Consider the following 16090-nt stretch of genomic DNA (forward strand, 5'->3'; position numbering starts at 1 on the left):
CTAGCGTGTTACTAAATGGTCACACTAAGTTATTAACCGTAGTGCTAATTACGCTAAATCACCCAATAATAATTGCTTTGATGATGGAAGCACAAATAATAAAAAAACAAAGGAAGAAAAATAAAGCATGATTAATACTAATAGTACACCATTAAAGCAAGAAATAATGTAGGCAACGAAAGAAAAAGAAGGGCTAAAGCACTTTCATTGGTCCCATCCCATGTCCCCTCCCTACCCCCTTGATGTGATATCCAAATTTTCTTTTATACATCTACTTTTTTTAATATTTTTTTCTAATTTATAAAATACATAGTCTTTCAATCCATTAAATTAAATATTAATTTTATTTATAATTTATAATTATCGTTCATCAAATGAAATTTTATATTATGAGAATCCAACATAATTTTTTTATTAAATAAAATATTTTTTTTTACATATAAATACAAAATGATCTTATAAATGCATCCATCATAATCATATAAGTTATTTTTTTTCACATATAAAACTTCTTCCACTCCTATTGTATATTTTGTCTATTTGTCTTTCTCTTCCTTCCCCACCAAAATTTCCCTTTCACACTTCACAAAAAAGAAATACTAAATGATTTGTCAGTAGCAGCAAACATGTCCAGCAAGGGAAAGGAGATAGCAGAAGGATCATCAACAACAACAACAGCAACAAGATCCTCTCATGGAGGTGACGATCATCATCATCACCACAATCAGCAGCAGCAACAACAACAACAGTTACCACTGAGTCGCTATGAGTCTCAGAAGAGAAGGGATTGGAACACTTTTGGACAGTACCTGAGGAACCAAAGGCCTCCAGTGGCACTTTCTCAGTGCAGCTCCAACCATGTTCTTGAGTTCCTTCGCTACTTGGACCAGTTTGGGAAGACCAAAGTGCACTCACAAGGGTGCTTGTTCTTTGGGCAAACTGAGCCGCCAGGACCCTGCACTTGCCCTCTCAGACAAGCTTGGGGGAGCCTTGATGCACTCATTGGAAGATTGAGAGCTGCATATGAAGAAAATGGAGGCCTTCCTGAGACCAATCCTTTTGCAAGTGGCACCATAAGAGTCTATCTTAGAGAGGTGAGAGATTCTCAGGCTAAGGCTAGAGGAATCCCTTATAAGAAGAAAAAGAAGAAGAGGAATGTTATCAGGCCCAACGGAGACACCTCCTCCTCAAACTTGCCTATGCAGTAATAATAATTAAACAGGAGCATGTGGTAAATTTTTCTTGCTTAGTACTACTGTTTTAATCTGTGGATTTGCTTGCTGCTGTTTTTGACATGGAAATTTAATTATAAGGATGATTATTCTATTTGAAGCTTTGACAATTGGGTGCTATAGTTTTTGGACAATTATATACTCTGTAGTATTGAATGTTTGCTGGTTGAATTTTCAGCGCTGAGAAATGAAAATTCATCAGTCATATCCCATCAGCACACAGTACTACATATTTGAAGCATATATAATAAGTTCTTTTGCATTTCATTCTATAACAAACCCTAATCATGGACTTCAAAACCCTAAATTGTATGTATGTTACATGTAGTTATACATGTTACAAATTGTGTATTAATAGTAAATACGTACTTTTTGCCTCAGTTTCTTGTTTCTTTTTAACATTGTACTGAATGAGCATACAATAGAGGGATATTGGGTAAATGCACTTTCATCTATTGTCTACTTGTCACTCTCACAAGTCACATGCAAGAAGACAATGTTATCATGGTTAGTTCCTACATTTCGTATTTATGTCTTTTGTGCTTTATATGTATTATATAATATAATACATATTTTAATTTGCAGCTTATATATACATGTTAGCTTTTCCGCACAATCTTACTTCTTTCGTTACTGGTACTCTCGATCTTATTGTGGCTTTCACAAACGGTGTAAGTTATAACCATTACAGTGATATAAAATTTGAGAATTTAAAATTAGATTTATGAATATATTATGTTGCTAACTATATTATAAAAAATATCGGGGGGGAAAGGTTCAAGATCCATGGTTGTGGGAAAATTAGATGCTGTTTCTAGAGTCTTGTCTGCTCATGGTGTCGTGGTTTATAAATTTCATTGGTGTACTATAGCTTGCTAGAACCAAAAATGGTCTCTTGCTTTCATAAAGTTTTTGTCTTATTCTAACGAATTTTGTTTCTTCTTTTCACATTTCCCATCATATGAATGTCCTTTTCTTTCGTGCTGTTATTATAAGTATATCTGACATTCGTACGCATAAATTACATATATTGTCTTTCCACACTGCAAAGTCATTTGACAACATAATTAATCACCATGACCATACTATATCTTCTTGCATTTCTACATTTTTCTTTTTATACATCTTCTGTGACAATTAAGGGAAATACATTGAGTCTTGGATATATATATAGTTGTATCCCAACAAGGGGTTAGCACCAAAATCACAATGTGTAATTGATCTATACATATATTTGGCATTATAGTACATAATATATCTCCTTTGCATTTATTTAATTTTGGGTTTTACTTTTTAATTGATTTCAGATATCTCTAAATTGTTTCAAAGTCGTGAATCTGTTGCTAGGCCTTGGATATAACTTCAGCTGCAAACTTGGAATTCTGGTTATAATTGACTATCTGGACATATCCCTGGGTCAACTTTAACCCTTCGGTGGTCTTTATGTGTCAAGGAGTGTATTTTGTTATTTCGAATGAGAGTTTAGAATGAAGTTGACGAAAAGTTTAACATTGGGGGTAAGTCCCTGTATTATATTTACTTATATATATTTACACTATCAAGCATATTATATAGTCATGAAAATAATGTGTATGATATTGCATATGGTATTGGTATCGTTTGATTAATTCTCTGGGAAGCTAATTTGATATGATTATGCTATTTGATATGTACGTATACATATAGAACTTTTCACGGGATAATATTTAACTACAAAAAACACTAAAATGTACGTGAACGATTAGTTATCCTTTTTTAATTTCTAACAGTTTTTTGGTTTTTACTTTTCATACATACAGAAGACATATATTTGAATAATGAGATAGGCATCCAATAAGTTAGAAGTGACACAAACATTGATAGTAAAAGGAGATCAAGGAGATTGAGACTCATCTTTTTCACAATTCATGATGGTATCCCCACAAATATGTAAGATAATGTCCCACATATACATAGATGCATATAATGAAAGTCAATTAACCCTTGAAAAACATCGGATACCTCTGCAGTCCTCTTCAGTTTAATCAATATCTTTGACTTGATCCTTGCCTTTTTTCTCCCTTCTATTTTCCTTCATTTTACTAAAGGATTAATTCGTCTATATATTTTCCTTCATTTTACTAAAGGATTAATTATGTAGATGGATTTGATACTAAATATTGTTATGCTCCTAATATCTTATTAGGCACATTTCTTGGTACTCCATCCGATGGAAATCACCAACCAATTATCAATTATCAATTATACTTTACAATGACTGTTACCATCCCTTGAATGTTATGAGGAAATATGTCCAATTAATAAGGATCCTATCTATAGGTCGAACTCTCATTGGGACTAGATTGGAACTAAACTAAAGTTTTGCCTGGAAAACCAATACATCAGTATCCTATATAAATGGGATCTAGCCATGAAGAATTAAATATATACATTCTAAATATGTTTGATTATTTATCAATTATCATTAGCGTAACGTCCACTGACATTTACTTATTTATATTTTCGAAATTGGTATATGACATGTAGCTTTAATGGTGGGGATATGAGGCATTATGCTAGCTCAATCCTTACTCACATTATATCTAGATTTAGTATGAATGACATATTATGCACTGTGTTGCAATGATAGGGGTGCTAGCATTATTGTGATATGACTAATTAGTTGTTTCGCTTTGTCATTTCTATAGTTTCTAATCTCTTGTTATTTATTTGTAATCTTTGAGTGAGGGTTTTATCTATTGTAAACATCTTACTTCTACACATAAGTATGCACTGGCTTATTGATTGTTATGTATTTCAAAAATTTATATTAAGTTATTCAACGAAGATGCGTATTGTTTATATATTATATTTTTTTAACTTAAAAAAAGTTTTGGACTTAAAGTATGAATAACGGACTCACTTATAACTTACGGTGAAATTAAACTTTTTTTATTAAGAAAATAGAGATAGTAAAAAAGAAACTCTCTAGATCATTTAATTATTATAAAGACTTTGATATTATCCCAAAAACTTAAACCTTTACTTAAAGATACGTGAATGATTTTTATATTATATATTGGGAATTTGGAAGATATTATATATCGAGAATCTAAAATTATGGAAAAATAATAATTTATAATAACCTTTATTTCTGTGGTTGAGTTAATTAGGATTTTTCTATATGTTGGATGAACAGAAAGGCTACTTAGGAGCAATTTTTTATGAGGATAAGAATTTTACAATTGACACTAGTGAATTAGTTGTTGATGGGACCTTAAGCTTGGGTTTCTGTTGGAAGATCCGATCCATGATTTAATGCATTAATTGCAATTCTATTAATATTAAAGTAGGTCCATTAGATGTTGTGCCGTTGTGGTGCGGCAATTTCTAAAAATGCAGTTAGAGTGGGTCCTAAAACCACAATATTTACCTAATTAAAAACCTTGGCCTATAGAACCACAAAATAAATAAAAAATTATAGAAAAAACGCCCTTGGTTTATTGTGATGTTTGCTTTCAATGCATAGTTCTTTTATAGCAAATGCAAAAGAGACAACGTTGTATGTTTATATTGAAAATAGAAAGAAATGCTGGTCCTCATGCCTAGGGGTTGATCAAAATGGTGATCTATAGCTGTCTCCTTATGTAGTAATTGCTAAGCAATTTGTCCTAGTTTTAGCTTTTACAAATCTGTTTATAGAAGATTAGAGTTTTAGAGAAATCAGCCTTCATCCTAAGAGAGTTTAATTTCAAATTACATTTTAATGGGGGTAATTAGCTAGGTTATATATGCATTACGATATATGTATTTTTTTTATAAAAAAATTGCGATATATGTAGTTGATGATCTAGATTTTAAATTAATAACAGTTGAAAAGATTTTTTTTTAAAGTTTAACATTACAAAAATAAAAATACAAGTAAATACGTATACGTTACAAGCTTTAGGAGAATGCCTCCATATTATTACCAAAAAAATTATATCATGCATCCAATGCGTATGTTTACGTGCAAAGCCCTCATGCGTGCTCAGATTTTTCTACTTCTGTATATTACAATCGTGTCAGAAATTAGATTTTTGTTGCTTTAGGATATGTTTGGAAGTAAGGATTTAAAGAAAAAGAAAAAAGGAGGACAAATAGTTGTTTTTAAATTAAAAGAGATATATAATATTTATATAAAAAAAACTAGGACATTATTAAATTTATCTCTTGATTTTGAAAAAATTATTTAGTTAAAAAATATTTATTAAAAACTAAATATTTACCTTCCCTTCCTTACCTTTTTTTTTTGTTTATCAAAATCATACTCCCAAACAAACCTTTAATTTAAAATAAGGCATGATTGCATGAGATTTCTCAGAAACTGTAAAGCTGCAAAATGCCAAAATCACAACTACAACGTAGAACACTGATTGCTGTTTTACAACTTTCAATTCTTCTTTTATAAATTTTGTTTATAAAAAGCCATTTTAGTAACCGTGACAAAACAACAGTATAATAAGTTCATCAGGATTCATTGCATCGTTCTATGGAAGGAAGGATTAATTTTGCGATTCACCAGAAAATGAAGTGCAAATATTAATTGAATGTTAATAAACTTGACGCTAGCTAGGTCACTGGCATGATTTCTCATTGCTCAAATAGAAACCCTAACATTTATGAACATAGAGTGAGTTTGTTTAAATTAAAAAAAAAAACTTTAAAATAAACATAATTATTTTTTTAAAATAATTTTTTTATAGGAAAATGCACTTAAAAATAAAATTATTTATTTTATTAATTAAAGTAAATATTTATTTCGACAAATAAATTTAAACAAATTGAGTCATGATAAACTATTAATAAATGCGTAATATTTATATTTTTGAAGTACCAAATTGACTGAGTTTAGTGAAATTCGGAACATGGGCTCAAAACATAAAGTTATATAGTATATTTTTTTAGGAGAACATAAAGTTATATCTAGAATGTAGCATTTTTTGATAAGAGATTTCATTTATACCAAGGAAAGGGCCAAAGGCCTTACATCATCAGATACAAAATAAAGGAAGCAGTTGATCATCACGAGACAAGCTCCACAATCCAATAATTTAAAAGAAATTCCATCAGGTAATAAAGTAGCAAAATGAGAGTTACATCTATCTCCCTATTTGTCTCTGACAATCAGTTTCAAACTGATCCAACACTAACAAAAGACAACTCAATAGCTGTTTTGGCAGCCTATCTAAACGCTACTGTCTCAGCAACATGCTCCTCAACAATTACCTTTGTTTTTCTTTACTGAGGTATGGAAATTTTACCTTTATGATTCCTTCCCGCGGTTGTCTCCACTGATTTTTCTCCTTCCACATCCAGTCTTTTCTTATGGAAGACCCATTGGTTTCTACCAAACCAAATGGCCCACACAAGTTAGAAGCAAACTAGATTCTCCTTACTTCATCACGTAGTAGCAGGCCATGCGAGGTATCCTCTTGAGCTAAGCCACATCTTGGACAAATTCAAAAGTTAGTCAAAAATTGAAAATTTAAATTAATAATTAATAGTTATCTTATTTTATATAATTATAAGTTTTTAGTAAAATTATCTCTTAAAATAACTGAAAAATATGAAATTACATAAATGAACATATTTATATAATGTTTTTTATATAAAATTTAATTTGATTTTCTTGATAACAATATATTTTGTAGTATTTATAATTGTAATATTAAATTAATTTTAGACACATAGATTTTTATTTATAAAATATCCAAAAAAAACATGAAAATATCATATATCACTGTCAGTGTCATATATAATAAAAAAAAGTAAAAATAAAAAACCTATTATATATGTTAGCAATACTTTCTTTAATATTTTTTTTAATACTGTCAAAAAAATTATTAAAAATCATAAATTTTGATGATCTCATTTTTAAATCAAGAGGTAGACTCATTAAATTAAAACTGAAATATACCAAAAATTTTAATTTCCAACAAATTTTAATTAATAGTAAAAAGATGTTAGACAAATAATTTCCCACATGCTTCAAGCTTTAAATAGGTGGCAATATGTTGGGCCTAAAGGGTGCACGACCCATGGAGGGTTTGGATCAGCCTAAAAGGTCCATTGCTTCCTGCACCCTATATATTTTAAACAAAATTGAATTCCCAAAAATACCCTGGAATGCCCTTTTTCCTCTCTTCTACCTCATTTTTTATCCTGATTTTGTTTGGTCTTCTCGTGCACCTCCTACCCTATTCAAAGGTTATTGGTGCAATGGAGAAGAGCGCGTCGATGATGACCTCAAGAACGCACGTACGACGACATTTGCAATAGTACACGCATCGACGACCAACAACAGACATTAATATTCGAAGCACAACTTTGTTTTGCATTTTTTTCTACTGAATATTTTTTTTTTTGAATTTGGTTATTCTACCGTTGAAGTTGAGTTACAGATTGCTTAATCTATGATATATGCTTTGGTTTTTTTGACAATTCTGAATTGTCTTATGCTTAATGTTATTGATAATATTTATGGATTACAGAATCAAAATGATTTATGGAATCTCGTTACCTAATTTGAAATGTCTAATGAAGAAGTGTTATTTGCAATTATACTTAATCAGGTGATTCGTAACATATATTTTTTATTCCAAAATTATCAATTCAAAATATAAAAAAAAAATGTCTTGGATCACCTAATCGAGAATAATTGCAAATAACACTTATGAATTAGACAATTCAAATTTGAGACAAAAATAATGATGGTGGTCAGTCAATGAAGCATAACAAGTGTTGGATTAGCAATTAATTTTCGTTTGGCCCGATATTTTTTTAAAATTTATGTTAGTTTTAAGTTAAAGTTAAAAAAAAAAGCTTAAAAATTTAAACATTGTTTGAGTATTTTTTCTAAAAAAAAATAGATATAATAATTTTAAGATGAGATTAGGCGGTTGAGACCAAAAAAAGGTGTAGGTTGTTGGAAGAGAAGAACACTCCTTCTATGGTGTGTTTGTAGCCTCCACCAATGATGCAATTCTTTTATGAGTAAATAGTCACTTTTGTTTTTTAATGTATAATTCATTGACAAATGCATCATTGAAAGATGAAAATATAAAATTTAGTTTATAAAAGTGTAAAAAGTGCGATAAATATATCTGACCATTAACTTCCACCAGTCACCGTTAATAAAATAGTTTATGTAGCACAGAGGGATAAATTTGTCACTAAAACGATTGACAACATGGATTGCCAGCATAGGGGTATATTTGTCATAATATTTTTTTGACTTTTCGCCTTCTTACTCCGTCGACAAATGTGTCCCTGAAAGATGAAAATACAAAATTTAGTCCCAAAAATATAAAAAGTACGACAAATATATCCGGACGTTAATAATGAATTTATAGAAGAGAAGATAGGAAAAAAGGAATTAAAAAATAGTAAAATACAACTTAAAATTTAAACTCTTATACTTTGATTATTTATCCATCTATCAAATTGTTAATTAGTTTTTTAATTAATCAATATAACTACTTATTTTCCAAAATAAAATAAATTTCTTTAGTTTTATGATATAAAAAAGTTAAGTTACAATTTTTAAAAAAATGAAAGTATTTTATTTCTTTAAATTTTTTATTTCTTCAATTAATTATTAATCTTTATTACATACTCTGTCACAGTATATCAAATGGAATGCAAGGTCGTTGTAGCCCCTAGATCAGGGAGAGATACAACTCTACGTCTCAAAGGCAAAAAATAAATCTTTGTATTAGTTTTTTTTAAGTTAACCTCTGTATTTTTTATTTAAATTTATTTGGGTTATTTATTTGTTAGTAATTATTTTCATTTTATTCATATTATGTATAATAAGTATTTTCTCGAGTGGAAGCACATAAGGTTTATCCAAAGGATTCTTTCACATTTTAGTTATATATATATATATATATATATATATATATATATATATATATATATATATATATATATATATATATATATATATACACACACACACACACACACACATTTTATTGATTAAGAAAAAAGACTTATAATTTCACTCTAGTTTTATCTAGTTTAAATTTTGTAAGAATTTTTTTTTAAAAAAATAGTTGATTAAATTCTTTTTTTAAAAATAATAAATAAATAAATTTGGTCCCAGAGTTGGTTATATTTTTTCTATTCAAAACTTTTGACATATTATTTTCAATCTAAAGGTACTTAAGTTGGAATTGAGATATGAAATAATTTTAAAGATTAAAAGTGAGAAATCTAATAGAAAAATGATAAAATTATAAGATATAAGTTAAATTTTTTTTCTTAACAACAAAGATTAAGGTTTGACAAGGAAATCAAAATATTAAAAATATATATTAAAAGATAATTTAAAAAATATATTGTATAAGTACTAAACGAATAGGAGCAGTAAATTACAAACACATAATAATAATAATAATAATAATAATAATAATAATAATTAATCACAATCTATTATTAACATCTGAATATATTTTTCCCACTTTTTATACTTTCGTGGATTAAATTTTATATTTTTATCTTTCAGGGACGCATTTGTCAGTAGAGTAAAAAGACGAAAAGTAAAAAAGATATTATAACAAATATGCTCATAGGCTGACAATCATTTGAGTGACAAATTTATTCTTCCGTGTCACGTAAGCTATTTTATTAACAATGGCGATCGAAAGTTAACGGTCAAATATATTTGTTACACTTTTTATACTTTTAGAGACTAAATTTTATATTTTCATCTTTCAATAACGCATTTGTGAGTGAATTAAGAACAAAAGTGATTATTTATCCTTCTTTTATTTGCTTTAATTAAGGTTCCATGTGGGGTTCCGTAAAATAAGCTCCGAAAGCTAATAAGTTAGTCACAATAGCTTTTCAATAAGCTCCTTAAATTTATTTTTTCTTCTTTATAAAAAGCTGTTTTTTTTATGAGCTTTTAATAATATGTGTTAGACCTAATTTTTACTTATAAGGAGAAGTTAAGCTAAAAAGAAAGCTGGGCCAAACATTCCTAGCTATCCTCCCTTCAATCTTATACCATTCGTTGGTTAGTCTAGGTGTGTTTATCTAGCTAGCTTTCTTATCTTGTTGCTATAAAGAGAATAAGGGCCGGATTTATACCTCAAAATGTTTATGGCAATAATTGCTTACATTAAAATAAATAAAAACAAGTCCAACTCTATGAGTATGTTTTGCTTTATAACTTTTTTTATATAAGGATTTACTTTATGACTTTTAATTTTGCTATAGTATTTTTATAATAATTTTTTATATATTATCAACCAATTAAATTTTATTTTAAATGACTCCTAAAAAAATATTTAAATGCATAAACAATTTTTAATTATATGATAACTTATAATTGGAAGACACTTTTTTCCACTGGCAGTCCATTTTCATTTAAGTTCTGTATTATAAAACTATTTTTTTAATTACACTAGTTTAATATTTTTTTTTAAAATTATATTAAATTAGTAAAAAAAAAGTCGTTATATTTTTTACAGGGTAAATTAACAATTGAGGTTAAAAACACAATCCTCTAAAACTAAGAACTGGGGCTCATTTTTTAATACAATAGTTTCAATTAAATCCTCAAAATTTTCAAGGACCTAAAAAGAAAAGAAAAATCATTCTAGAAACGGTCTATTATTGGTCATTTTACTAACTGAAATATACACATATGCAAATGTAAGTCACTATAATCATCACCTATAATATAATGTCTTTAATGCACTTGTACTATTGCATCAATGTACACATAATAACAAATTCCTTTTTTATATGCATATATTCAGAAGAATTGTATTTGCGGGGAGAGAAGAATAAATAAACAAAAGATTGGTTCTCAATTATGGACTTGTTATGCATCATGCTCCCATGTGGTGGTGGGGCTCCCCTAATTATGCTTTGAAAATTATAACAGAATAATAAAGTGCCCCACTTGATAGGACACCGACTGATATATATATATTTGGTCTGATAAGCTATTGAAATAATAGACATATTCACATATATATAATTGAGAAAGGCATTATCTTATAACTATTATGGCTTATCACCCGTGCGTCATGCCTGTTGAAAAAAAAAGCATCATTATTGAGATTTGAGAAGGAGTAAGGCAGTTGAATAATCACAAGAGTTGGGTAAGAAGTTTGAAACCTTAAAAAAATATGCATGTCAGAAAGTCAACAGATTCAAGCTTCATTCAAGCAAGACGAGCACATCAAATTTCAAGTGTGAACCAATAAAGCCAAAACAGGCCACCCTTTTCTTAATTAAGATTGACAATGATCTCTTTTTCTTTTTCTTTTCTGAAAACATTGATGATGATGGTTTTATTTATTTTTCACAAGTGTATTTCTACTGCGAGAATTCTCCCCAGTGGACTAAAAGTCTACTATAATAACGAAAATCCTAAACCGATGATTTACCTGAAAATTTCAAAATTCTTCCAAGAGAATCTTGTTCCAAATATAGTCGGATAATAAATATTAGGGCCAGGCTGAAGGCAAATAATCAAAGCCCAAGTTTTATTAGGCCCATCAACAAAAAGCATTTTTGGTATTAATTTTTTAAAGTAAACAAACTTGCATATATTTAACTAAAAAAGCCGAGCATATAATCCTATTATTTAAAAGAAAAACAACATCTCTCAAATTTTACTTTAGGTTTTACTTAGTGTTAGGTTGACCTTGATCAATATACAAATTATACAATGATAATGATGTTGATTATGTAAAATAATAAGCTTCTTTTATTGAAAATAGAAAAAAAGAAGTCATTTTTCGATTATTAGTTATTTACAATTTGTTTAGTTGAGACGAATTAAGAAACAGAGAAATATGAAGAGTAAAATAAAAATGAAGTTGAAAAGTTCACGTCTAAATGTTAATCAAATATAAGGGGAAAGAGAAATGTAGGTTGTGTTTGGTTTAGGAAGGAATGAGAGAAATAAGAGAGAATTTTTGTGAGTCTCATATAAAATTCATATTTTTTACACTTTATTTTAATTAAAAAAAATCTTTTATTTTCATCCTCTAAACTAAACACAAAATTAGTTACTGAAAGACCCCTATAGTGCTGATACTTTGGAACATATATATGAAAATTCAATTGTCAAGCTAGCAATAAAACATAAACAAATTACTTTCTTTAATTAACCACGACAATGAATTTTATTTTAAAATAAAATGATAAAGATGTTGATAATGAAGAATAAACTTCTTTTATTAAAAATAATAAAAGAAGCATTTTACAATTAAGATTTTTTTTACGATTTATTTAGGTGAGAGCCTATAAAAAAAATAGTTGAGATGAATTAAGAAATATTTATTTTTTGTCTAAAATCTTTAGATCCTTAAAATTTTTTTTTTCTTCTGAAGATGTAATTCTGATTCCAATCTTGAGATTACATGTAAAGAAAAATGTTATTAAAAATGGTTTATGCCTTAGCTTTGAATCATATTCCAGGAAATTAGTCTTTCATTAAATGAAAAAGATAATGTAAGAAAATAAATAAAACAAATTTGGTCACTTTTTTTAGTTTGATATATTCTTTGTTCATCTTGAGGTGAAAACGTCTTTTATAAATGGATATTTTAATCACATTTATAAAAAAAATACATTGTTCGATGATCTAATATTTATTGTATATCGTTGTTGCTAAGATGAAGTAGTCAGAAACAGTCGACCTTTACCTTCAACCTTTTTTTAGTAAAACTGGTTAAAGACGGAAGAGGTTATGTGTTCAAAGAAATCTTGATTTGAGTCTAGAAAGACTTGTGTGCAAACAATACTTTGAATTGTTGTAGGAAGAAACAAGTCAAAATATATTGCATGTGTTAAAACTAAAAAGGCTTGGATTAACAAATACTTGTAACTTAAATATCATTAAAATTCTTGGACGTGTGTTAAGGACTGAATGTAGTTTTGGATTAAGGCAAACTGATATAAATATTCGATATGCTTTTATCCCTCTCATGTATTCTCTTTACACAGTTTTCAAGCAATCTAACAACGCCTTTGCAACACATATGATATTAGTCACGTATTTTACAAAGAAATGAGTTCTTTATTGTAAGATCTTTCATATATCGTCCTATGTAAGATGAAACATTTTTGATCCTTTCGTCTTCATGTGATGAGATTCAAAAGATTAACTTTTTTGAAAATGGCCAAGGATTAACAGAATAACCTATCATGGGACAAACTAATAGTTAAAAGAACATGGAAGGATGTGCTTAAGGGTTTAACTTACCCATGCTGGAGAAACAAAGTTGAAAATTTATTTCTAACCCTAATGCTTTGATATCTTGCATGTATTTTTAAAGTTAAACATTTTTCACTCTAGAGAACTCCTTCATACTCGACCAAACTAATTCAAAATTGAGTTTCTAAATTGACAAAGAAATGTAGTTGCTCATAAGCTAGTTCGAGCTGCTACTACTTTACCTAATCTCCATATTTCTTATTGAATTCCAACTTGTATTGTTGTTCTATTTTAATTTATTAAAATGATTTTACTTTTTTTTAAACCAAAATCGAATGCAAATATGCTCCTATCCTTGCCGTTGTTCATCATTAAATTACAAGAGGTTGATCGTCATAAAAGCATGCGCGATTGGTACCATATTATTGATTAATCAATTTTTTTTAGTCTGTCCTCACATGCTTCGTGACTCATAGTGAGTTAGTTCTTGTCAGTTCCAACGTAATAGTTGTAATTAAAAATAAAATAGAAAACCCAATGGTTAATGTATGTTGACTCATGATGCATAGCATGCCCACCGTGCCTATGCCTATATGATTTGTGAAACTGTGTGCTTCCTTCCTCTGTTTTAGCTTGCAAAACGTTAAATGTAAAAAATTAAAACAGATGAAAACAAAATTATAAATAATAAAGTACACAGAGTGTCTTTATTTTATTTTACTTTTATTCATAAATAATAGTATAAAATTGTAAATGTTTTCATTTTCGTTGTGGAATGATGTGAAATGGGAATAAAGGCAAAATCAAGTATAAAGGTCATCCAAATTTGAAGTATTATGTACCGTCAAAATAGAAACAATTAGCTTACATGCAAATACTATATAACATCAAACAACGTTAGCTACTCCGAAAAAGCATCTACAGTTTTGATATATTGTTGAATGGTTATATTTGTCTTTAGAAAAGAAGGGTTACATATTTGTGGTGGTAATGGAATGCAGTGCCATGAATGGAATGCTTTATTCCATCAACGTTCTTTTCCTATCGTGAAAGTCATACGTACGTTGAAAGGTATCAAAGAGTTTTACATTAAATTTTTAAAAACTCGATCATGAAGTCTAATCAATTGCAAAAATTCAATTAATTAATAAAAGTTCCACTAGATGGTAATTTAATCCAGCAAAAAAAATGTAAAACTAATTAAAATTAAGATTTATTTTATCAATGTTAATATTTTTAGTATAATCAAGCATAATACATAAATATAAAAATATATTAAAATTTAATTTAAAACAATAAAATTTGATTACCGCTTTTGAAAAATTAATTAAAATTAAGAATGATTTTATTACTTTCAACCTTTTTAGTATAATCATGAAGAATACATAAATATAAATAGCATATTAAAAATCAAAATTTAAAAGATTTTTTTATTACAATTTGTCTAATTACACCGTCAAACATCGATAATATGCAAATTTGTTGAAGAGAAAATTTAAAAAATAAGTGGAATCTGAGATAATTAGTTTATTAAGAGTTAGAGGTTGCTTGATCATGAAAGCTACTATAAATTTATGTTATAATACCGTGTTAATTTTTATTTTTTTATGTTTTAAATTTAATTTTTAAAAATAATAAAAACTATTACTCTCACACATAGTTTTTCCGTGTATTGCATGAACACATGCACTACTTATAATAAAATTCTGAATCCGTTAGATTAGTTAAAAATCATGATATTGGACAAGACAAGTATTTTTATTCTACACTTGAAAAATGATTCGAGGACAATACAAATTAAGCAGTGAGGACAAGATAAAATTTTAAATTTTTGTTACTTAGAAAACCATAAAACAACTTTTTATCTTAGGTATAAAGTATTAAAAAAAGACATACCTATTCTCACTTTTATCTAATTAATAACAAAAAAATAGTAACTCACATAATCATAAAGTTAGAAATCATTTCCCTATTTGTTTAAGTTTTTTTTAAACTTTATAATATATAAAACAAGTAATTTTTTATATATATGATAATATACTCTCGATCAAAAAATAAGTGTCACATTTAGGAAAAAAATTATTTCAAATTAAGTGTCATGTTTGTTTTTCAATGTAATATTAATTGGTTTTTTCCACTAATACTCCTAATAATTGTTACTCTAGTTTTTCGATGTTACTAATAATATCCTCTTTCATATATTTAATAAGTTTAATTTTATAAAATTATTATTCTATTTTATCTAATTATTAATTTTTCTTTTGTCTATAAAATAACTTGGAAGGATACTTAAGATAGAAAAGTATTTTTTATGAGAAACTGTGGTAGTTGTATAAATCCAAATATTTATTAAAAAAAATTAATAACCTACATTTCATTAATATATATCAATAAAGATGAAAACATTAATGTAAAGGGTTTTAATGACATTAAACTGCTACTTATATATATATAATTGCCCATATAATTTTGTTTTGTCCAATAAAGACAAAAGCCTGTAGTTGAATCATGTTAATCAAGATTCCATTCTTGACTTTGTGTATACAAAATAATATTAAAAAGATATAAATTTATTTCAATAATAGTTAGATGTTGAAGGTCTTTATTTAGAGAATATCTAGTGTAATGTTTCTTAATAACAAAAAAAACGGAA

General features: G+C 27.7%; 1 protein-coding gene across 2 annotated transcripts; it reads left to right on the forward strand.

Moving 5' to 3' along the window:
- The first annotated feature begins 493 nt into the window (after positions 1 to 493).
- On the forward strand, positions 494 to 2892 carry LOC114373874 (protein LIGHT-DEPENDENT SHORT HYPOCOTYLS 10-like). 2 transcript variants are annotated; one of them, XR_003658485.1, is made up of 3 exons: positions 494 to 1231; positions 1818 to 1903; positions 2540 to 2892. XR_003658485.1 is itself a non-coding variant. In XM_028331432.1 (2 exons), exon 1 carries the CDS (start codon positions 627 to 629, stop codon positions 1206 to 1208), a length of 582 nt encoding a protein of 193 aa, XP_028187233.1. In that variant the 5' UTR covers positions 495 to 626; the 3' UTR covers positions 1209 to 1231; positions 2540 to 2883. The 2 variants fall into 2 exon arrangements, 1 of the variants encoding a protein (XP_028187233.1); XM_028331432.1 differs by lacking the exon at positions 1818 to 1903 and having other exon boundaries at positions 495 to 1231; positions 2540 to 2883.
- The last annotated feature ends 13198 nt before the right edge of the window (positions 2893 to 16090 follow it).

This window comes from Glycine soja, chromosome 11 (assembly GCF_004193775.1).
Source record: "Glycine soja cultivar W05 chromosome 11, ASM419377v2, whole genome shotgun sequence".
Taxonomy (NCBI): Eukaryota; Viridiplantae; Streptophyta; class Magnoliopsida; order Fabales; family Fabaceae; genus Glycine; species Glycine soja.

What these genes read in the sequence shown, in the direction of transcription:
- LOC114373874 (XM_028331432.1), top strand. Translation starts at nt 627, where the DNA reads ATGTCCAGCAAGGGAAAGGAGATAGCAGAAGGATCATCAACAACAACA.